We start from the raw sequence: 23,882 nt of genomic DNA, 5'->3' as shown, positions 1-23,882 counted from the left end.
TCCCCATACATCAGTTTTATTCCGATTCCGTTCTGATGACATGTGTGTACGTCATCATCCCGTACGTGTATGTCATTGGAATGGAACCGGAAGATACAATAAAAAAAGACTTCATCAGTACCGAAGCTCCCACAAAGCCATGCGGGAGGAGAGTGCTGCACAGTTTGGCGCCGGCTATCTCAAAGCGCGGGCGTGTCGCTACAGTTCTCCGCGGTGACTACAATGTCTTTAAAAAGAACAGCGGTACACCTCAATATAAAATTAATGCCCAACCACTTGCGAGTTCCGAGATTCAGCAGTGAACGGGACACCCACCCTGCAACTTTCAGACATCTCGGAATGGGAAAAGGTAAATATATCCACGCTGCATTTGTGCAATGAGCATGATTCCCCCCCCCCACCCCCCATGGCGTCCCGTGGTTGGCAAGGACCCTCGTGCAAAGGAAAGAAATTACAGTCATTTTTGTGCCTTGCTCTTCATAGCCAACCACTTATCTTATGCAACAGCCTACCGACAGATACAGGTGACTGACATCGTAATGCTTTATATTATTCGGTGTAAGTTACAACAGCGTTAAAGAAGGGGGTGCTGAAAAGAGTCTCTGGCCTGACATGGGAAGAGTAGCCGAACAAAAGAGAGTCGAACACAATGCCTTGGTAATGTTTCTTTCTTTACAGCTGTTTGAATTTAGCCTGTGTGTGTGTTAACTGAAAACAACAGAGAAACGTTAAAACAATCTAGAGAAATTGGTGGAAATCCTTGAGAAACCTCGCATGTCTCCAGTTTAAAAAAAAAAATCACTTGCAGGGATAGCGATCGTTTCCAGTGGCAAAGGAGTGCGGTGTGTTGTGAACAAGTGGTTAAGTTCTTCCTTGGATAATTGATGGACAAAGTGCATTGCACTTCAGTGGGAATGGTGTCAAAAGGTCACTGTCCAATCGCCACCCACACTTAACACGGGTAGTGAAGTGTATCCTTGCCTGTATACTGCATCGTATTCCCAAACGTCGCCACAGGTAACCTCACTCACGACGGCTGCCAGATGCAAGCACCAGGATTTTGATCAGCAAGTTGTCTAAACAAGTCGACCATTAAGAGTGGCAGCAGCAGAGGACTAACGGCCGTTGCCATTGTGCATGTTTCGAGTCCGCATTTCACTGTAAACCATTGTGGTCTGCAGGGCAAGACCCCGGGAAGTTCTGGGAGTAAACACGCATACATTGTTTAAACAGTGGCTCCCACATGAAACCACCATCAGCCCCCCCCACCCATTCACTTGGGGTTCAGTCAAATATCCTAACCAATGTCACCAACGGTGGATATGTTTTTAAATCGTGTGAATGGGACAAGTGGAGCTGTTCAAGAAAATTGGATTTGGTTGATATCCCCAAATAATTTAGTTGGAGGCTGCCATTAGTCCTGCGATGTTTATGTGTTTAAAGATAGGCAGTGAGCAGCAGCAACGTATCTACGGCACTGGAAAACTGACAAGGTGAATGACATACCTATGGTACACTACATTATTATGAGCTATGGCTGTGTTAGTTTAACACGAATGCTTTTGCGACCACGATTATCCATGTCAGAGTTGTTTGGGTAAGATTGCTTAAATAGAATGGATGTGTTCCCGATTTTCACCATGTATCTGAGAGTCAAGTGCAGTTAGGACATTTCAGGTAATAGAAAACATACATGTTGTGTTAGATTCATCTGAAAACCCAGGAGTGACAGAACTAGTGTAATGTCACTTTCACACTTTACTTGCCAAAAGTAGCTCTAAACGTGGCATGGGGTGATGTAACTATTGTTAGCACGGAGACATTTGACATTGGTATGGAACGTAAATTATTAAAAAATCTGAAAAACATATTTTTTAAAATCCTAAATCGTCATAAAAAATCCTAAATGTTTAAATCCAAGTCATCCATTCCCTGTTAAACACCAACACATTGCATGGTGTTTATGTAATCTGTGCCCATTATATTAATTAAATGTAATAATAACTCAACAAGAGCATATTTGCAATTATGTGCAAGAACTACATTAGTCACGCCTGGAATATCCTGTTTTCCGTGTTGGGCAGGTGTCCTGACAACGATACCATCAGCAGCCACCGCTGGAAGAAAACCACCACACATCATTGCCATTGCTCATGGTCTCAGGATGTCACAAATCCAGCTTGCTCCAGCAATGACAACTGGCCCTTAGCAGTGCTGGCTCAGAGGAGTCCCATGGGGGCATTGCATCAGCGATCCGCAAGCTACCAGATTCCACGTTGCAATGGCATTTGCGTGCTCGCGGACAACGCAAAAGCAGTGGGGCGGTGGGCTACATGACCCTCCTCAGAGTAGCCCCGTGTCAATGATTATTCTCGAGCACTTTTAAACGCAATTACCATTTGCCCTGCTCAAACAAACCAAACACTTATCCAGATGCAACCAGCGCACTTCTCACGTCGCCGAGAGAGACGAAGGGGGGGAGAAGGGGGATGGGGCCGCCGTGGTCACTGAGGTCAGGAGACCACGAGTTGTAGTGGAAAGGCTAAGGTCGCCAACCCCCATCAATTTCCTGTCGGTGGCTCTCTGACCCATCGGCAACTACTCTTCAAAAGCCCTGCATTAATTTCGAATTCCCACAGTACAGCCTCGTCCTGTGATGTTACTCCCAGTGTGCGTTCACACGCGTAAAAAGCAACTTCACTCAGTTATTCCTCACAAGGGGTTGGCTGCTCGGATTCTCTTGCCGTTCCCCTCTCCTCTGGTCGAGTCCGCTTTAATCATATCTGTGTTGGCCCCGTCCCCTAGGGGGCAGCGAAATTTTATTCAAGGGACACAGCCTGTGGCATGGATACCGTGCAGGATAAATTTCAAATGTGCACGAGGAATGTCATCGGACACACTGTGACGACCAAACAACATGAAACAAATTCCTTTCGAACACCACGTTGACTCGAGGCGTGGGGACATGTGATCTTGGTTTTGTGGTCCGAGTAACCTTAGCTGTGATTTTGCGGCCAGAGGTGGGGGGTTGGATGCGGTGGGGGAGGGGGGGGGGAGGCAGTGGTCTACAATGACGGTCAATATTCCAAAAAGGTTGGAGAAGCCACCGCTCTTCTCTCCTCGTGTCCTGCACCAGTCTTTCTATCACACGCATTTAGAAGCATGCGTTTACATCATTTAGATTATTTGGCTGCTATACATTTCCACAAGCCACTTCTAGTTGAGCTATCATTTGTGGCCAGGTTGCTTCTGAAAAATAAGTTTAAACCTCGGTGCGCTTTACCTGGTAAAATAAAATTATAGATTTTTTAGTGATTTGCTTATCTTTCCTATAGTTTGCACTCCTATCGTATGTTTGTATTCTTCGTTGTTGTAGCTTTCTGACCCCACCTCGAATGGACATCTGTGAAAAAGAGCTTCATAACCTCATCGGATTCCTCCAGCATGAATAAAGATTCTGAATTACTGAAAGCCATCTTCATCTATTCTACCCGACTTTGCTCACATTCAACAGGACGTAGATTTATGCAACCTCCATGACCTATTGAAGAATCGAATCCGTGCTGCAGGAAAGCCTCATCTCTTCGTATAACTGCCTCTTGGCCAGTCTGTTTATTGACATTTTCCTTTAACATTCGTACTGCAGTCGTCGAAAATTTAGTAGAACTATGATTTATTACAACCAAAAGAGTTTTACCAAAATAATAACCAGCGTCGTAGTTTGTCCCCACGGACTTAAAACTGTAGACGCTGTGTTTGTTTAAAATGTAAGACAGCCTTTATTTGTGTTGTGGTTAGCATTTATCGGTTACAGCCTTGACGTGTTTGTACATCTATATAAACTGGCTGCGTGCACAATTGAACCATCTATTTATATATATGACTGGATACAATATTCATTGTATGTCCCCATACTGTTCAAGATATAGATATATATTTTGAATATACGTGTCATTATGTGTATGCTATATACATGTTGAAAGACGCACTTGCAAAAGGGATGTTCCATTTCAAGGGAGTTCCCAGGGCGCCGCAAAAAAATTACCCATAAAACTTGGCAGGACCCCACTGAGTCTTGAGACTCGGTGAAGCTTTTCCTGGGTAAAAAAAATCATCTTAATAATAACGGGTCGCCTTCACTACTGTTCACAAAGAGGGCTGTCGGAATCGTTGTTGTTTTAACTCATTCCCAATCACCCGATGGACAAGGTGTCACAAAAATCGCCATTGCTGACGGGGCCCACGGTGGAATTCCCCGGGTATGGTGGCGCACGGCTGTATATCCAGCGCCTTCGAGAAAGAGAGGCCCGGTGGTGGTGGTTCGCTCAAACCACGCACACCAGAAACCTCGCCTGCTACGGGATCAGCGAAGTGCTACTAAGGTGACAGAAGGGCCAGCCAAGTTGGATTTCTGGTGCGTTTGCGTCGGTTTGGTTTTTCTACCATATACGTGGGGAGGTGGAGGGGGTGCTCTTGTTCTTCGAGCACCCACGGTTTCCTTCCCACACAAACGTACAGTACTCAGGAAAGAGAGAGAGAGAGGGGACTGGTCAGGCAGCCCGAGTACTTATGCATAAAACTATTCTCCCCTTGAGATTTGGCGAATTGTCATGATTTGATTCAGCCATTCGATAAAAAAATTATTTACCTATTTTTTTGTCCCATTTGCATTTTCTCACTTGTACGATCTTGTTCGTACCGTCTCATTCACTCCAGTAGCCTAAATCTAAACATTTCCAGCAGTGGTTTTTCACAAACATTTACATGAATCACAACTAATTGATTCGCAAATGAACAGGTTGAAGAATATATATGAGGCACAACCAACTTTAATTCATGAGTTGAAAAAAAGATCGAGACCAGTGATCCTTAATGAAGAAATTATCACATCAAACGCAATCTTCCACTCTCTAACGGCCACTTCACCGTTCCCTCTTCGTGCACGCAGACATACAAGTGCTTCTCTAAAAACCCAGACATTGCTGTGTGTCTGACAGCCTCTGAGCCAGGGAGAGGGTTGGGTCGGTATCACCTGGGTTGGCAAATGTTGCAAGTTTGCACCATGGGTAGACAGCTTAGCCAAAATAGTTTTTTTGGGTTAGATCGCGTAAATATATAAATGTGTCATTAAAACCCGCCACCACCCAACACAGCCAACTAGTAAGGGTTGTCACGTAAACAGAACATGCCAATTCGTCACTAGTACAGCACGCCGGTGTGTTGGAGAGCCAAGCCACAACATTTACAATCTGAGTAAGAAGCGAAACAGGTGGACTTCTCCACAAATCTGGCTGTCACCCAATGAAGCTAGTTGTATCCCATTGATGTTCACAGTCCGTAGATATTTCGTTTCACGTTTTTTCCTCACCCAAAACAATATTCTCCATCAATAAAACTACAGCACTCTTCTTTAAAGAATTTTCTTTCTCACAAAAAGCTACCATGGTGACCTTGCTGTCATACATATTTGTGATCTAGTGATAAAATGTTTTAAGAAAATGCTTTTATCTCTAGATTTGCCACCCTGGGTGGTACGAAAAAAACATTTTTGGGCCAATGGCTCGGGCTTCGAGGCACCAAACTCGCTCTGCGTTGCGGAAACTCCCTTTGGGCGCCGCAGTGGCGAGATGTTAACTCCCTCGCCTTGCACGCAGGAGGTCGTGGGTTCGAGCCCAGCCCTGACGCCTGCTGTATATTTGGAGTTTGCATGTTCTCCCTGTTGGACGCGTGGATTTTTCTCCGGGTCCTCCGGTTTCCCTCCGCATTTAGAATCAACGTGCGTTTGGAGTATTTCACTGCTATACATGCCCACATGATAAGGGACTTCGTTGAGACGTAAATTGTGGCCAGGTTGCTTTTGACAAAGAGCTACACAGCTCGGTGGGCCATACCTGGTAAAATAAATAAAACAAATTAAAGTTCAGTTTAGTTTCTAATGTCGGCTGCCCATGGGTTCTCCGTGCCTGTGTGCGCACCCGCGGCCCAGGTGGCACGTGATGCCTGTTAACAGAGCCGCATTCCGGCCTTCGGGTCTTGCTCAGGTTACTCTGCTTCCTGCCTTGGCGAGTAAGGATGCAGATGTGCACGCACGCAGTCACGCACGCACACGGATGTGGATAGGCGGCTCAGGGTTTTCATCATGTCCTGAGCTGGCACTGCGGAGCCTCTGCCGTTGGAAACCGTGCTTCAGCCCCACGTTATTAAAACAGGTTCTTAAGTGTCGTCATTTATGGTCTCGCCCAGGTTGCAAGTGATTTGGTGACAAGACGTCAACGTGAATTCCTGCTCAAATGAGTAACAAGACCAGACTCCTCTTCCGTTAACAGCGATGAGGCAGTGGCGGAAATTCCACATTGTTATGGTAGGGGTGAGTTTATCCACAGATTAACTATTAATGACTTCCCCCACACAGCAGTATTAATTGTATTTACCACCTACGGATGATAGGCTATCTTCAACCCCCCAACCAGGAATTAAAGTTGCAGCCTTCCGAGTGAAACCTGGCTCACTCTTCTGCTGACCCCCCTGGCCGCTTACCAAAGACCACACGAACAAATGCCACGATATTTTTGGTTTGTAGCTTAATTTGGCACATTGCATCTGTGAGAACTAAAAGATATGAGCGCGATTGCTAACTCTGTGACGAACCTTCTTTCTTGCCCGATGAAGCTGATTGTAATTATCAGCGAAACGTCGTACTCAAATTTAAAAATGCTGTTGATTCTCTCTTCAGCACACCGGTGCGCTAAAAAAGTTAATTATTTTGTCCTTTGAAAAAGTGACACATTTTTTACTGTTTGGCCGTGTCGGGTGGTGGAGGGTTACGACACATTTATAAATAACGCGATCTGACCCAAAAACCTATATTATGAATAATATTGGTCGCGAAAGTATAAATTGAACCTTCTTTGCTGGGGATATGAACGGTGCGCTACTCACGAAGCTAAAAGAGGCCTTGTGAACGGAATACAGTAATGTTTATATGACGTCATCTTTCAGGGGCCAGACTAACACGAGGTGATGCAACACTCACCGCGAGAGCTCCGAATGGAAATTATTCATCATAACCAAAGCTCCAAAGTCTCACTCAACGTCAAGGTGATATCACGCAGTGGGTTACAGCCGTGTGTTTGTTTGTTTACCTTCCCCCCGCACCTCCGATTGGCACGGTTGGCTATGTACGGCGCGAGAGAAGTTTATCGTACACACACACATCATGCTCAATTAAGCGTTGAGAAGGTTGCTCAACTCCTGTTTACAGGCCTGAGCCAGTGTAGGAAATTCCATTCCTATGGCTGGGGGGGTTCTAACAAACAAACAAAAAAAATTGTCGACTTCCCTGCAAAGTGGTGCTCATTGTATCTACCCCAGAGGGATGATGGGCCGAGTCTAACCCCAACCAGGACCTGAAAACATAACCTTCCAATTGCGAGCGGCTCTCTCGCTACTTGACATGTGTACTCTGTCCGTAAGGACTGCATAGGTACTGTGGCTTTAATTCGTAAAGCTGTGTGGCTTAAATGTTGCACACATTTATGCATATTGGAGCATCACCGATTTTTATCTGCACAACTTTGTTTAGCACGTCGATTACTCCTGTTGCTCACAGATATCCACAGGTAAGAGGAGTTGAGCCTGCAAGTGTTTGTGGAAAAGACAAATCCAGTTGCAATTTCATCCTATTATTAGTTGGCACAAGTTACACCCCGAAGTGGCTGCTTTAGGCACCAATTACAGGCACAGTATGACGAACATCTAGTGGGCGGTGACACCCTACATCAAAACGACCGATGATGATGTTGCCTTACGGTTTTATGATGATAAGATTAATGATAATGGTGGATTGATGACGGATGCCAACAATGACGATACAAGTTTTGATGGTGAGGCCGCCTAGTCAGCAAGTCGAGGGGGAGAGCACCCTGCGATGCCGCACCAGATTGCGGTGTCGGCGGGGTATACTTTGTGGCTACATCAGTCCGGGCTTATCCTTCCGGCGGCTTTGTTCCTGGAATGTAAGCTGGGCACATGCAGACACCACAACAAGCCGTGATCTACGCTCCCATTCACTCTCAACCTGACTCTCTGCTCACAAACATCCATGGCCGCTGCTGGTCTCACTCTTCATGTTTAACAGAGCCGGTAAAATGTTTGCGAATTTTTCGTGGTGGGCAGCAGGGCAAAAACGATAATATTAATAATGTATCACTATGGAACACGATTTTTGTTCCTGGGTAGTAAGTGTTATTTTCTAATTGCTTATGCCTCAAAAGTACAGAAAATGGATATTATTCCCCACAAACTTTTCTTTTGTGACCAGGACTTTATGTGAAGGAATGACACAAATGCACACCAGGTTTTCTCATTGAAAATACGTAAATTTCAAAATAGCACTGTCCTGGTCACAAAAGCAAAGTTTGTGGGGAATAAGCCATTTTCTGTACTTTTGAGGCATAAGCAATTAGGAAATAACACTTACTACCCAGGAACTATTTTTTTAAATCAATTTGTTACCCAGTAATATGCATATCACAGAGCAGCTGTGCTGATGTGTAAGCTGAAACATGTAAAGTCCTTTTGTCAATAACCATCATGTGAGTTGTGGGGGTTAATTGACCTAATAACCACAGGAGGCCCTCATCCAGCAGCTGATTGACAAAAGTGCTCAACACGTATCGCTTGCGTAGGAATAAAGTGTGAATACCGGCACCACTACTCGCTCAAACAGGACAGACACCGGTGCAGGCGTGTATATGATGCTACCACCAAGTCATAAGGTTGGAACATAGATGGGCAGTGTGTAACAGCTGACTGCCCCCCCCCCCTCTAGCCCCCACCACCACCCACCCCCCTCTTGGAGAGAAGAGTCAAGACATATGCTGCTGCTTTACATTAACGGTTTAAAGCTTTCGTGACTGCAGGAATTCATACTCTTTGGGTCTCTCGGTCAAATCACGTAAATAGAAATAATAGATGACGACGTTTCGATCGCAACACAAGCAATCGTCCTTCCTCGCTCACCTGACGACGATTACACAAACTTCAAAACTGTTCCCACAGCCCAGAATCCAGTTCATACAGAGGTTTGTCATCCGCCGAGGATGAAGTCGTAGCGATATTAACAGCAGGTGATAAATGCGATGCCGACCCATGAAAAGAAAAAGCTGCGTGAAACCGCCATTCCATGCAGCCATAGAAAATGCCTGGTGCCTGCAGATGCCTTCAAGCACCCCTCACCCTCCTCCCCCCACCACCACATCCCTTGCATCTCTCCCACTGTCACCGCCTCACCACAACCCCCCCCCACCATCACCCCGTTCCAGCCCAATTAAAGCCAAGGTTTCATTCTGAAAGCTCAGGACCCCAGGGAGGGTGGTGGAGGGGGGGAAAGACGCAAAAAATGCCAAGTATGGGGACACTACTGTGGGAATGTGCGGTACAGTGGGGGTCTGGTGAAATTAAATAATGAATGACGTTTTGGCCGACTCGTATTGACGCTGTCCCCCATGTGTGGGCCGGCGTGGCTCGGGGCTCATGGCTGTGTCAGGCCACTCGGCCCGGGACAAATGAGGGCCCTCCGTTTGAATGGGGGCAGCAACCTTAGATTAACCGAGGCTCGCTGGTGTGTCAGTCGGTATTTTTTTTGCAATTGGACGATGGAATAAACCCGTTGGGACACGTGAACCGTTGTCTCGTTTTCAAACAGCGACCCTTGTAAGCAAGTTTGATGCTGTCAATGCCGTCCCCAATGACTGTAACAGAAGGAAAAAAAACTGGTTTAACACGTAGTAGGCTTTCACGACCAATATAATCCAGGTTTTTTTGGGTTAGATCACGTAACTATAAATGTGCCGTTAAACCTACCACTACCCTATACAGATACAGAAAATTTGTAAGGTTTGTCACGTAAACAAAACGTACCAATAAGTTACTACTTCAGCACACCGGGGTGTTGGAGAGTAAACCCACACCATTTACAATTTGCGTACGAAATTTCGCTGGTGATCACAACCAGGCAATATCTATATTTGTGGAGAAGTTTTCCTTGTTTTGGTCTCAAGAGTTAACGCGATGTCATCACTCTGAACCTATCAGGTGTGAAAACCAGATGGGGGGGAGGAGGGTTAATAGTCATATCAGTTACAATGGAAAGGAAAACACTATAATAAAATTTGGTTGCTCGCTTTGGTCTAGCCGAGCTACGAGGGTGAACGTTTATAAATATATCAGATGACAACATGTGGCAAGTCACTTTACAGAGCATGCAGGAGAGCTGTCCAGTGTGTGGGTAAGCAAGGCCCCTCTTCAAGTGATACAAAAACTATTCGAGCGAGTCCTCAGAGAGGCTACCCAAACAAGATGAGGCTCTGATATCCGCGAAGGGGTTGTGAAGACATTCCTTCTCCACGTGCCATAACTCCTACAATACAATTGGGATGCAATTGGTGATACAAAAAACAATAACAGAGGATAACACAAGTTGATGTAAAAAAAACTAATAACTTGTATTTTTAAGATATCCAGCCAGGTGGCTCAGCAGCAGAGCAAGCGGGCTCGCAACCGCAAGGTTGGGAGTTCAGCCCATCATCCCCTCACAGATACGGCTTTGTGGAGAAGTCAACAGTGATCGTCCTATGGATGAGGCACGCCCCTGTCATCCAAGTGCGGTATTTGCACCACTAGCTCAGGGCTGTAAACGGTGGATGAGCACCACCCCAATCTTCAGGAAATTGCTAATACAATATTTAAGGTATCTCTTGTAATGAAAACAATTTATTTTATTTTACCAGGTCAGGCCTACCGAGCTGAATAGTTATTTTTCATTAACGACCTGGCCACAAATTGTAGTTTAATGAAGCGGCTTTTCACGTGGAAATTTATCGCAGACAAATATTCTAAACGCACGATTCTCAATGTGGAGGGAAAAACCGGAGGATCTGGAAAAAAATCCACGGGACCACGGTGAGAACATGCAAACTCCAAATACATGGGTGTCAGGGTAGGGATGGAACCCATGACCTCTTGCATACCAGGTGAGGCAGTTAACATCTCACTACCACGGCACCCATAATAAAATAATAATCATAATAATGTATCGTCATCTATGAATGAAGGCCTTCCTACACCTTTTTGTAATGGGGGTTGTTTGACCACACTTCACCAAGCAGATCAGTGAGGGCTGGTAAAGGACTTGTTCACATATCAATCACCACTCAAGGCCTCAAACGGAGATTGCCAGGTTCACAGGACAATGACCTAACCACTGCCCACCACCCCACCCTTACTACTTACATGAGAACTCTTGAATTAGATGTAGAGTACATCACTTTTATAAACTGCATTTTTGTTTAAAACGCAATACACTTTTGTGTAATTCTTGCAAAATATATACACCTCATACATCTATGCAATCAATTCTAATATCCATATTACATTTTCGGCTTAAGAGGTCATCACTGCCCCTGCTGCCAATGCCAATACTTCCTTTATTATGCCAGAGCCCATCATTAGATATTGAAACAAAATATTTTAATGCTGAGTGTCTGCTACTGCTGTGTCCTGTACGGTGCTTTGAGGCCCTTGATGAAGAGCGCTATACATATATGGGAACTATCATTATATTGTTCTGCAAACACCCAAGATCCTGCTTTTAGTGCATCTCACCATCTGACTTTAGGTACGTTTCACTTTGACCCCTGACCTCTGGCTGCCTCTGATAATGCCTTTCTCAGTCATCTGCCCATTTTATTATTGTACAAATCCCCAATCTCACTTGGCACGAAGACAATCAATGAAAACACGTGTTGTGTTTCACTTGGTTTTTAATGAACAATCTGAGCGTTAAAATGCGTACCCTAAATTATGTTCAGAGGAAAGTGCTTGAATAGTTATAGCCATAATAAAGGTGGGCTGAAGTAGTAACTACTTGTCATTTTGTTTACGTTATAAATTCCTTACCGATTGGCCGTGTCGGGTGATGGAGGGTTGACACATATATACTTGCGCGATCTAACTCAAAAACCTTTATTATGAATAATATTGGTTGTGGAAGTCTATGTGTTCAACTAGTTATAACCAGTTTGTTAATCCACTGCTGGATGAGGACCTCCCCCCCCACCCACCCCCCCAAGCTGTGCGGACCATGAGGGTTATTGGACCACATTTTACCACGTTGGTCAGTGCTGGTTGGTGAAAGTGGATTTTGCTTCACGGCCCTATACGGCTCACATATGCCCATAACACCTTTTTATTTGAAATTGCATGGTGGTCACCCATTCCAAGCACTACCCAGGCTCAAGCCTGCTTAGCTGAAGGGCTCGGGAACATTGCGTGCGATTTGTCCATCGGCAAGAGCTAAGCACAAAAAAAAACTCTTGACGGGCCAGCAGTCACTTAATTAAATGATCGGCCCTCTGTTAAAGGCTGCATGATAATGGGATTATCCAATTAGTGCCTAATCGGCTAGCTAATAAGATTTACACTGGTAATGCTGTGTCGATTCTACTGATTTGACACTGCCCGTTCTATAAACGTGTTGAAAGTACTATATTCACCTGTCCCGCAAGGGCCAATATTTTTATTTTATTTTATTTGCGCGTCAATAATGACCCACAAGTGTGACGATTCATTAAATTGGTGGGGGGGGGGATGTTTACATCTCGAACCTCCACACTCTTTAAGGTAACTGCCATCTCAAGATTTTAACCCTGCATCATTAGTCATGGGTAAAACGGGTCCTCATGTGCAGCATACGCGAGGTTGGTCTCAGTCAGTCATCGATGACCGAATGAAAATTCCATTGCAATAACATAGCAGAGGGCAAATGCATCTCCCTGCTCGCATAGAAAATCGGGTCAGGATTATCCCGAATGACAGTGATGAGCACAGTTGTGTAAATTCTACCTTCCTATGGCAGCAGCAAGTCTGCCCACAGGATTACTCCGGTTGGCTTCCCAAAATAGTGTTTCATCATCGACCTTTTAGGGAAGAAGATCGGCTTAAATTTTGACTTAAAACTTTCGTGACTGCAGGAATACATATTCTTGGTTCTTTCGGTAAAGTCACGTAGATGGAAATTAAAAATAATTAAGTTAAAAATAAAATGAAAATAATAAAAGCAAAAAAAACAAATTTTTAATAATAAAAGCAAAAAACCCACAGTGGATTATTTTATTTTATTATTTTCAATTTCTTTTTTATTTTAATTTAATTTTATTATATTTTTTTCTATCTTTGTGACTTTACCGAAAGAACCAAGAATAAGATCGGCTTAGTCAATGCCAAACTAGGATTTGAACTCGCAACCTACGATTGGACGTCGCTCGCACTACCACTGATCCACTGGGCCACAAAAAAAGATAAGAAGCAAATGTCTCCCTCTGTGCTCATCTCCATTGGCAACCATGAGAAAGTGGGTGAAATTCCATATTTTTATGGCAGGGGCTAGTATCTATAGAGTACAACCACAATTGACTACCGCCAAAATTCTCCTCATTGAAGTAACCCGGATGGGATTATAGGGACAAGCTGGCTGCCTGAATGGAATTTTTTACTCCAGAACTACGGGTCGTGCACTCCAACCACATCACCCTGCGGCCGAACCGAGACGCATTCCCCGAATGATTTAACACGTACGCATAACGGGTGCTATGGAATGGTGGGGAGAAACCAACCAGGCAGCCGCATAACTCACAGGTCGAACGCACAGCATGTGAGCAACCTAGATCTGTACCAGGCTATTGCCGTCAAACTGACGCGAGAGGCTGTAATGCAGAGCAATAAATAAATAAATAGCTGCCACGTGCTCTGCTCTCAAAAGATCGAGGCCACGGTCCCCACCCCCCGCTCCCCAAAGTGCACGGGTCAGTGCGCCACGCAAGTTACTCTCTGCTCAATACCATAGAAGCCCTGAGTATTGCATCTTTGCCAGAGATACAAGCGTAGCTCAGCTGTAGGGAGGGGAGGGAGTGCAGGCAGGCAGGCAGATGGGCTGGCCTGCTGAATTCAACTCTGAACAACCGCACGGAATCCTCGTAGCTTGAGCGTTACTATTCCTCTATCTACAGCATCACCGATGCGACGATAATGGCGGTGTTCCTGGAAAAGCCATTGTCAAAGGGATAAGAGGACACGGGCAACAGATGGCACTGAGCAGTGGAGATAGTGGGGGCGGGTGTTCAGCTCTATTGGTGACCCTGAGCCAGAAGTGGTGGATATTCCAAAATCCCATGGCAGGAGCATAGTTCTCCACATGACAACCACCGTTGATTTCCCACAAAGTGGCCCTCGTTTATTGACCTCCCGATTGATAATGTCCGAGTGGACACGTGACCAACAACATGTTAACTCCACCATTGGAACCTCCTTTGCAAGTAGCAATATGATAATTGTTTTTTACCCTTTTATCTGGCAACAACACTGACACCTTTTTATATATTTTTTATAACATGTTAACTTGCAACCTTCTGACAGCGAGTCTTGCGTTTGAACCACAGTACCGATCATCCAGGGGTCGTTAAAAGGAGTAGCTCCTTAACAGGAAGTCAACAGGAGTTGTGCTATGAAAAGACTGACCCATGTGATAAGAGCATTAAATCTTTAGCACTAACGCAGTATTGCCAAGAGACATGAGTGTGGTACCCAAGCAATCGATTGAGATGCTTTAAAAGTTTACTACAAGTATCAGAACTCTAGGACACAGTAATAGGATGGTACAAAAAGTATGTTCAGGACCATGATAATTACCAAACCAATATTCTTAAAGGTATATTTAAATATAATAAATACACTTTGATGTTATAAATGAACCTTATGGCGGTACCCCAGGGTACCATAGTACTCCGGCTATCGCATGATGTCTGTGTTGCAGTCATTTTTAGTCTGTTGATGGTCGGGGATGCGGCAATCAACTCATCTCGACGAGCTGTACACGATGCACTATGGTGCATACGAGCGTTCAGGGTTTCAGCGCAATCGTCCTCGCTGCGTTTCGACATCGCGGAGTGGCACTGATTTCGGATTGATTGGTACTCCAGTCGCGTGTGTCCCAGAAATAAAATATTTAATTGCCTCGGCCATTTTGTATTATTTGGTACCCCAGGGTACCGCCATAAAGATTAAATATACAGACAACGAAATTCTTCAATATCTGGGGTAATGTGGGGGAGGAGTGATCTGGATAGTACACATGTGCGTTGCATTATCCATGTAAATTCTGCTTCTTGTATATATTGTTGACCGACGTAGCTAAACATGCTTACAGTGTGACTTGTATTGGGAAAACCGTCCACATTTTTTTACATTACCGGCAAATAACTCAATTGGGATTACACATGGGAACATCGCCACCCTATACTGTGAAATACATCAGAATCAGAATATTTATTTATACAGGAGGAATCCGATGAGCTATAAAGCTCTTTTTCACAGATGTCTAGTAGGGGCGGCTAAGAATGTTACAATAACAAACAGTACAAAACAGGATAGGAGTGCAAAGTACAAGAAAGGTAAACAAATCACCTAACACACACAAATAAAACTAAACCATCCCCTTCCTACCAGGCCAAAAGCCACAAATGATAGCTCAACAAAGTGGCAAACATTTGGACATTTTAACCTTATGGCGGGACCCCGGGGTCCCATAAGCCACCGGCTCTCGCATAAACTTGCGTTGCGAAGTCATTTTATGTTTGTTGAAGGCGAACGATACGGCGATCTATTCCTCTCGACGAGCTCTACACGATGCGCTAATCAAAGTTTCAAAGTTTTGTTTGTGACTATGGAAATTTTGGCAACGACGGGTGCTTGGTGAAGAACGAGAGGTTTGATTTCTGGTGGGTCGCGGAGTTTATGTGCGCGGTGGGACGGAGTCGCCAAAAATAAATTGATTACGATTCTGACTTCCGTTTATTCGGGACCCGGGGGTCCCGCCATATATAGCACCAAAACAATGACTGGATCCTCTTTAAAGATAGTCTTCAGACTCAACGAGGCTTTTCTGGGTAAACAACTACCACGATAACAATAAAACTGGGTTGGTGGTGGAAGGCAAAAGATCGTCTCAAACAGGAGCTAATTATATCCTGACGAGCAGAACCACTATCATAATGATTCATTCACCTATTTGCTTGGCTGTTATTTCCACGACAATTGCTTCCGCCCCCCCCCCACCGCCTTTGTTCACATTACCCTGTTTTGTTGATCGCTTATTAATAGCCGCCCGACACTCGCTGTGCGACAGGGACAGGTGGGGCCCGGCGATGCGCGTGCGCCTATACACGGGAGCAGCGGGCAATGAGCGGTGGACCCTGCGGCCCTCCCCACATCACAGGCGCCCCCCCCCCCCGCCGCCCCCCTGCCCCCTCTCGCATTCCGCGGCAAGCCTCGCGAGTAAACAGCACATTCCGAGCAGCTCTACAGAGCCGCCACCAAACATTTCCCAAATACAGATCTGCGCCACGGTCGCCGCCGACTCCTCAACGCTGCAGAAGCGATGACGATCGTTGAGCAGCGTTGTTGAGCAGCGGTGGTGGGGGGGGGGGGGCACCTCGGCAGGCTTGGTGGCGCTACCGGGCGAGCGAAAAGTCTGCGGCTCGACAAAAGAAAAACAATAACTGGACCCCTCTGATCCAATCAAATATCGGCACGGGCTGGGGAAGGACAACAAATTAAACTATAATACATCAGTAATGTGTTTTAATTATTATTAGTGTTTCTGTAGACTGGTCCTCGTCATAAGATTGTGGAATTCCACCACTGATCCACCAACAAAGTTGCAAATGTCATCGTCGTTGACAAGGCAGAACCACCAGATCCACCATCCGAGGGTCCAGCATCAGATCCTATTGCCGGGACACTAACTTCACGAAGACTCGTAAATCCATAAAAGGCAATTGTAAATTAAAAACTATTGTTCGTTACCCTGCTTCAGCTGCCCTGTTAGTTTCTCCCAAAGGGAGATACCACTGACATACAAGTCTCTTATCTCGTATAGCTCTCTTTTAAATAAACTTGTCCCTCGGTTAACAATGACATCGGTTCACGGTTTTATCGGTTAAACGTTCGGCCTCCCATCAGACCCCATGGTCTCGACTAACGTTAACATTCTGACTAACGGCCTGTTAACATTCTGCACGCGGAGTATTGTTTTTTGTTTGCATTTGACTGCAAGTATTGTGGTTAATGTAAGCATGATTCCTTGCAAAAGGTGTCAGTTTTGTTGCCAAAAAATGGTAAAAACCCTACTAGTATATTTTGTTACTGGCAAAGGAGGTCCCATGAAGAGGGACAACTGTATATCTATTTTCTATCTGTAATATTTATCGGATTCATGTTATGCCTGCATAATGCTCGTGTATCCTATTGCACTCCTCTTAATACAGCTTATCTATCTGGTTGGAGACCAACTGCTTTATTAATTACATGACATGTCTATTGCTGGCTCACGGCCAATAAACAGGGATGAGCAAAACTCAATGCTAAATTTAGCCAGGGGACCCCCCAGACCTCTGCATTAACTAGACAGCTCTGTCAGAGAAGCCTTGACGAGGTTCTCCAAGTAACACACGAGGTGTAGATTCCCTGTCCCACATTCTAATGTGGAGAGATTCCTACAGAGAAGCATTTCTGAATAACTCCCAAGAGGCTTTTAATTCACAAGAGGATGGGGAGAAGTCTCATAGGATGAGCTTCACTGAAACGATGATTTCAGAGCCTGTGGTCCAAGTACAATTGTTAAGTGTCGTTTATAATGAATTGCAAAAACAATGCAATTTTATTTCTGCTTATGATGCTGCCGTAATTGAAAAAACTCGAGCCCATGTGTGGTTCATAATGGAACCTTGCAGAGCTCAAAGTGGAAACTTCAAGGTCAGCAGATCATCACAGCCAGTCAATGATGTCACCATAGCTTAGAATCCAACTCTTTATGTATACAGGAGGAATCCGACGAGCTATGAAGCTCTTTTTCACAGGTCTCTAGTAGGGGCGGGTCAGAACGTTACAAGAAACAATACAAAAACACACCATAGGAGTGCAAAGTATAGGAAAGGTAAGCAAATCACAATTATTTTTTTACTATTTTTATTTTACCAGGTACAAGCCCACGGAGTTATTAGCTTCTTTTTCAGAAGCGACCTGGACACCGATCATATCCTTTCCACCATTACATCTCACGGCTCCTGTACAACCAACACTTGACCTCTAAGGCCTCCTCGTACAGCAGGCGACATGAAATGAAGTTGCAGGCCATATCCTACCTACAGGGCATAGGGTTCCCCCCCCCGCCGTTCCTATTGCACAGTGTGCTACCATGTGGCTTCATGCATCTTGCCTTGGGCATCAGCAATGGGAGAAATGGTGAGGGGCTTGGAAAAGGAGAGACCAAGGGAGTGGATGTCACACAGAGACAGACCACTTACCGACAACCATAAGTGTGAATTCGAATCCACGCTTGACCGATTTTCTGTACACCTGGTTGGGTAGGTTTGCAAACCCAACATAGCCTTCAAGCGGTTTTTGCTGTTGAGACAGGGCACAAGGCACAGAGCGTTAATGCGTGCATACATTCTCATCGCTACCATCATTATCATCATCATCATCATCCGTCACATCGATACACAACAGCAGTTTGATCCAGAAGCATCTAGACAATTACATTTCACGTCGACAGCCACTGGTGACCGGGCTGAGGCCAGCCAGCAACTCGCCACACTACAGAACGCGGTTCTCAATCATGGGCAACTACCCAGATTCGAACCCAAGATCTCAGCAGTGTCAACTTGGTGGTGTACGTATATTTGTATGTGGATGTGTGAGTGTACATTGTGTGGCCTCAATGTGCACATGGCCTGGCACAAGCATCATGGTGATGTCACCACCACTTAGTGGCGAATGGCGGTTGTTGTTGTTGTACATTGTGTTACTGTGTGTGTGTATGGTGATGGTGCAGTGGTTTGTACACTGGGGTAGAAACTCAGCGACCGAGTTAATTTTTCAGCAATGACAAGTAAACTGGATATCTAGATGTGTCCTTGGCTTCGACAGGTCAAATCAGTCTGAAATGAGTACGTGGTGCAGTGTGTTAACATCGACATGGGGCGACAAAGGTAATCCGGGAATGCTTCTGGCTATAAGACCCCTTCATGTGCTATGCTAGCCTTAATAGAAACTTGCTCACAGCACTTGCCCCAACAGTCTGTTAAGGCTATACAGGAGATCTTTGTCATTGTTGCATGTCTTTGTGAGTCTGGGTGCATGGATGTGTCTTTTGGGAAGGGATGCACATGAGAAGCCTTAGAGGAGAGTCAAACTCGTACATTTTATAAGGCATTTCTGGTGATGCCATCAACACACATATCATAAGCCACATTTCAATTCATCAAAATTACGACAGTGAACAGACTACCAAAGATACTTGCAGGACAACGTTAGCATAACATATGAGGCAGAGAGCCAGACTAAACCACCTGCAGGATGTCAAGGGTTCATTGTGACAAGACATACACTGGCTCAGTGCCAGTTTCAAAAGCGACAGAGGTACGCATAACCTCCAAGTGTATATACTGTAAGCGCTCTTAAGCAATTCCTCAACATCAGCCACGATCATTCTACTGCTGGATGAAGGCCTCCACAAACTGCTGCAACTGACACCTGCACAAGGAGAAGATTTCGCTTCTCCATCTCTTAATTTAACCAAATTGTCTTTATCAATGCCCGTCAGAATCACAAGCTTTTTTTAGACTGCAGGTATCTGATGATCTGTAAAGCTCTTTTTCACAGATGTCCGATAGGGGCGGGTCATGTCATAGATGCACATCCTCTCTGACAAGTTCCACCCTTGGCTGCCATTCCATCATTAGTCTGGAGCATCAGTCATCATCGCTTCCAGTGACATGTGGTACCCATGCCCACTTACTTTTCTTTAAATGTTTAATGTCTATAATTTGTGTATGTTCTTTAATCCACGTGTTCCTCTCCATTTCTCATTGTAATTCCGAGCTCGCATTTCCCCTATAAGCCATGTATCTGAAGTACATCAAAGCCGATGGTACACATTGATTAAAAACTTCCTTCTTTCAGAGGCACATTGGTATGTTGCTTTTCATCGTCATGTTTAGCTTAACCATAACACAAGCCGCAATTAAGTAATCACTTTATCGATTGGTAATTAGTCAACAACTATCAACTTTCTACCGGTGATACGGCAAGGGGACTACAATGAAGGTTGTAATGTATGGAGCGAAATAATCGGAAAAAAAGAAAAAGAATGGAAAAGTAATGGAGAAACGTGACTAAAGGGTCAGGTTAGATGAGGATAGAGGAAAACGCTACATGTGTCCTTCCCCCACACTTCTGATTAGTACGGTTGGCTCTGTACCGTGCGAAAGAAGTTCAACATACATACATACATAGACGCTGCGGCACAGAGCAGCGTCTGTTTTTAGAGGAAGCGGAGAGAGCGGAAGAATTGCAGGGTGGGGGACGGCCACAAGTCACATGACTAACATGAGGCTTGAGCTTAATTAGATAGGGATGTTAGAGGGGTTGGGCTAAATTGACCCCCACACATTAAATTTCGATTTATTATGTTTTATTTTTATTATTTTATTACTTCCCTTCTACGTGACTTTACCGAAAGAACCAAGAAGATGAATCCCCACACATTAATTTCTTTTTAAAAACGTCAAACTTCTTGCAAAAAACTTTACAGCGAATGTCAAACAGTCCCTCACCTAGTTAAATCCAGACAAATAATAATTGTATAACGGATGTGTCAATCACCAGTGCACCGTGATGCGTGCGAGGGGCGAGCCTTGGCGTCACGATGTGGAACCGAGGCGAACTTTGAACGCAACCCCCTCCAAACGACCCGGGCCGTGCAGCTCAGTCAGAACTTTTTCACCAAGCGTAGATATTTCAATCGCGGTGGTCGTAAATTAAGCTAAATATTGAGAGGTTTACATCATGAGACCTCCTTTGCCCGTAGCAAGATATAGTAATAGGTTTTTACCCTTTTATCCGGCAACAAAACTGACACCTTTATACATACATAAAGGTACTATTGCGAGGTTCTCATGAAAGATGGTGTTCCCCAACCAACCAAATTCCCGCCATGAAAAGCAGCAGACACGGGGGCAGTTTACACCACATAGCAGCAGCAGCAGTGGCGGCGACAACAGCAGCGTTAAGGCTCACGCAGCCACTTTAGGAGAAAATTTACATCCACATTTACGTCCTGGCCGTGAAGGCGTTATTGTGATGCACAGCGCTCCCACGGTGAGTAACTGCCAGTGCTGAATGAGCTTCTGCGCCTCCAATGGGACATGCTGAGCAATACAACTTTCTTTACACCAGTGGTTCTCAAACCGTGGAACAAACCACCCCGCCGCCTCCCTTCAAGGAGGGCATAAGCCGAGGCATGCAGAAGTATCGAATGCGCACGTGGGAACGTCAGCGGAACTTTGCGGCAAACAAAGCGCACGAATACGCAACAATGAAAACAAATGCATTCCCTAACACAAAATACAGGTATACAAATGCCTTACTAACACCGCATTGATTTGAAGTGTGGATGTGATATTGAGTGTGCTGTGGCCTTCATAAACTGAGGCGGGGGGGGGGGGGAACAGTGGTCTTGATTGGGAGGGGTAGCAATACCAAAAAGGCAGGGGGGACCACTGCTTCATGCCAAACAGCTCTGTACAGCTCAAAAACACATTGGAGAGCTTTGCAGCAAAACTGGGAAAAAAGAGCAGTAAAAAACGATGTAACTTTTTGTGATGTCTATCTCGAGTGGGTGCAGGTGTATCCACCGATTTTTAAATAATCCAAAGCCAAGCATCCTCAGCAAAAGCCGCTACAAATGGATTTAACGAGCCGCAACGTGTAAAGTCGCTTGACCAAAACCAGTTGGACTGAATCAACATCCTTTGTTTAACCGAGCGAGAGCCCGCTGAGATTCCGTATCTCTTTCGCTAGGGAGACCAAATAATGATGGCTCGAAAGACACGGTTATTAATATTGTAAATTCAGTTGAGGGTAATATTCACGTTCTGTGAATTAGGCTATGGGCACCGGTTCTCACAGGCCATCCCGTGCCAACAATAACAGTAATACTGCCGATAACACCAACAATGTAATGTTGGTTGGCACGGCACCAGGCAGTACCACACACAAGCAGCTGCTGTTATCTGCCCAGCCTTGATGATGTTGGCACACCGATCGGGGCACTCGCAGACTAAGGCGTGGGGATGAGTGACCAAGGGAATACCCAACTGAATCGGCTTTACATACATACCAATTCACACCGACGTGCACGGCCAGGAATTGAACTCAGGTTGCCGAAATGTGTGCAAGTGTGCTCGATGATTACCACACACCGCCACCAATGCACACGCACACAAATGTAGCAGCCATTATTCGTCACTCAGCGGCAGTGACATTTTTACACCACATTTTTACTTACGCACTCTAACCCAAAAAACCTGTATCATGCATGCCAGTGACATCACCAACGTGCTTGGGCCGAAAGAGACGCACTTTGACCTCACATAAGGGGTCACATAGGGAAGACCCATGTGTTACTCATGTACTCCCCACCGCCCAAACTATGTTTTTTTTATCTGCCTAACACTTCCCATTGTTGTAAGCATTACTTCTTAGCCCGCTTTTGTTGCAGGAGGGCACCTGCCACCGGTCGCTACGTAATGTTATCACAAGCTTTTTTTTTCTCTACAGAGGCCGTTTTTGTCACCACTGGTGCCAGCCATCGGCAACTTCACCTGATTCTTTTCTCTAGCCCATGTTACATTAGTTTAGACCCCTCTATCCACCCAAACAAGAGGTGCAAGGGCATGTAATGTTTGATGTTTACACATCGAACACATTTCACTCAAACAAAAAAGATTATCCGTAAAGCATTACAGGTTTTTGAGGAAAGTGCTATTAGCAGCACCTATTAAGGCCAGCTCAGTGTAGAACAGTGTGGTGTCGCCAGAACTCCACATGGCCACCCTTTTCTCTCCAGTGATTGTTTACTTCCAAGTTGAGGCCGAGAAAGTTTTAGATTCCTCTTGCCACTGATGCTATCCATGCCCAGAAATTGAATTCCTGGGGCTAGGTTTATAGTGCGGCATGCTAACCACTGTGCCACCACTCTCCCCACATCTCAAACAAACACATTCATGTGTAGTGTGACCATAATTCGTGTACTCACAGCAGCTGTGTTGTCGGTGGTGAAACAGCACAGTCCAGCGTCGGCATGAGGCAGGTTGGAATTAAATAATATAAAAAAAGAGCCAACCATGTGTGGCCATGAAGAAGAAAATAAATTTCCAAACGTGGGTGGCAGTTGAAATGATGTTGGTGTCACCAGCAGCAGCAGCAACATAAGGGGAGCAGACACACACAGGGAACACAAATTAATTCAAGTACACAAATACAGTTGCATGATAATTGCAGAACACTGTTTTCTTTATGAATTCCGCTTTGCTAATCTGCACAGTTAAATAAAGGAAAATGTTTGAAAAGCTATTTATTTATATTTTCCTATATTTATCTTTGGTAGCTTAACCAATGCATGACATCAGTCGTAAGTTTTTGTATGCAATAGACATGCCAGTGGACATTTAATTTTAGTTTGCTACAAGCTCACGGACAGTGCTTGCCCCAAAAATGTGCTAACGGCTATACAGAGAATCTTTATCCTCAGTACATTACAAACCCAGCAATGCGAGGCTTGATTTCCCAGCCACAAACAACATCAGTTATCTCAACCTGTTATGGACCCCTCTCAACTCAGCCTCCAAATAGTACCCCGGTGCAGTGCGCAAACAGCAGCAGTAGTTTGGCAACAAAGAAAGCCGAGAATAGTGTCAACCACG

General features: G+C 45.0%; 1 protein-coding gene across 1 annotated transcript in view; it reads right to left on the bottom strand.

The window, feature by feature from the left end:
• The window catches only part of LOC133355886 (septin-7-like), a 59,537-nt gene extending 36,217 nt beyond the window's left edge, over positions 1 to 23,320 (bottom strand). Inside the window, exons 1-2 of the mRNA XM_061573301.1 lie at positions 23,216 to 23,320; positions 18,420 to 18,519 (exon numbers count right to left, since the gene is read on the bottom strand). Of these exons, the coding sequence (XP_061429285.1) occupies positions 18,420 to 18,519; positions 23,216 to 23,305 (190 nt within the window). The 5' untranslated portion in view covers positions 23,306 to 23,320. The remainder of the gene's footprint in view (positions 1 to 18,419; positions 18,520 to 23,215) is intronic.
• Positions 23,321 to 23,882: the final 562 nt, after the last annotated feature.

The sequence above is a fragment of the Lethenteron reissneri genome, chromosome 52 (genome assembly GCF_015708825.2).
Source record: "Lethenteron reissneri isolate LAM-NWPU_2019-01 chromosome 52, ASM1570882v1, whole genome shotgun sequence".
NCBI lineage: Eukaryota > Metazoa > Chordata > Hyperoartia > Petromyzontiformes > Petromyzontidae > Lethenteron > Lethenteron reissneri.
This window is presented reverse-complemented; position numbering and strand designations above follow the sequence as displayed.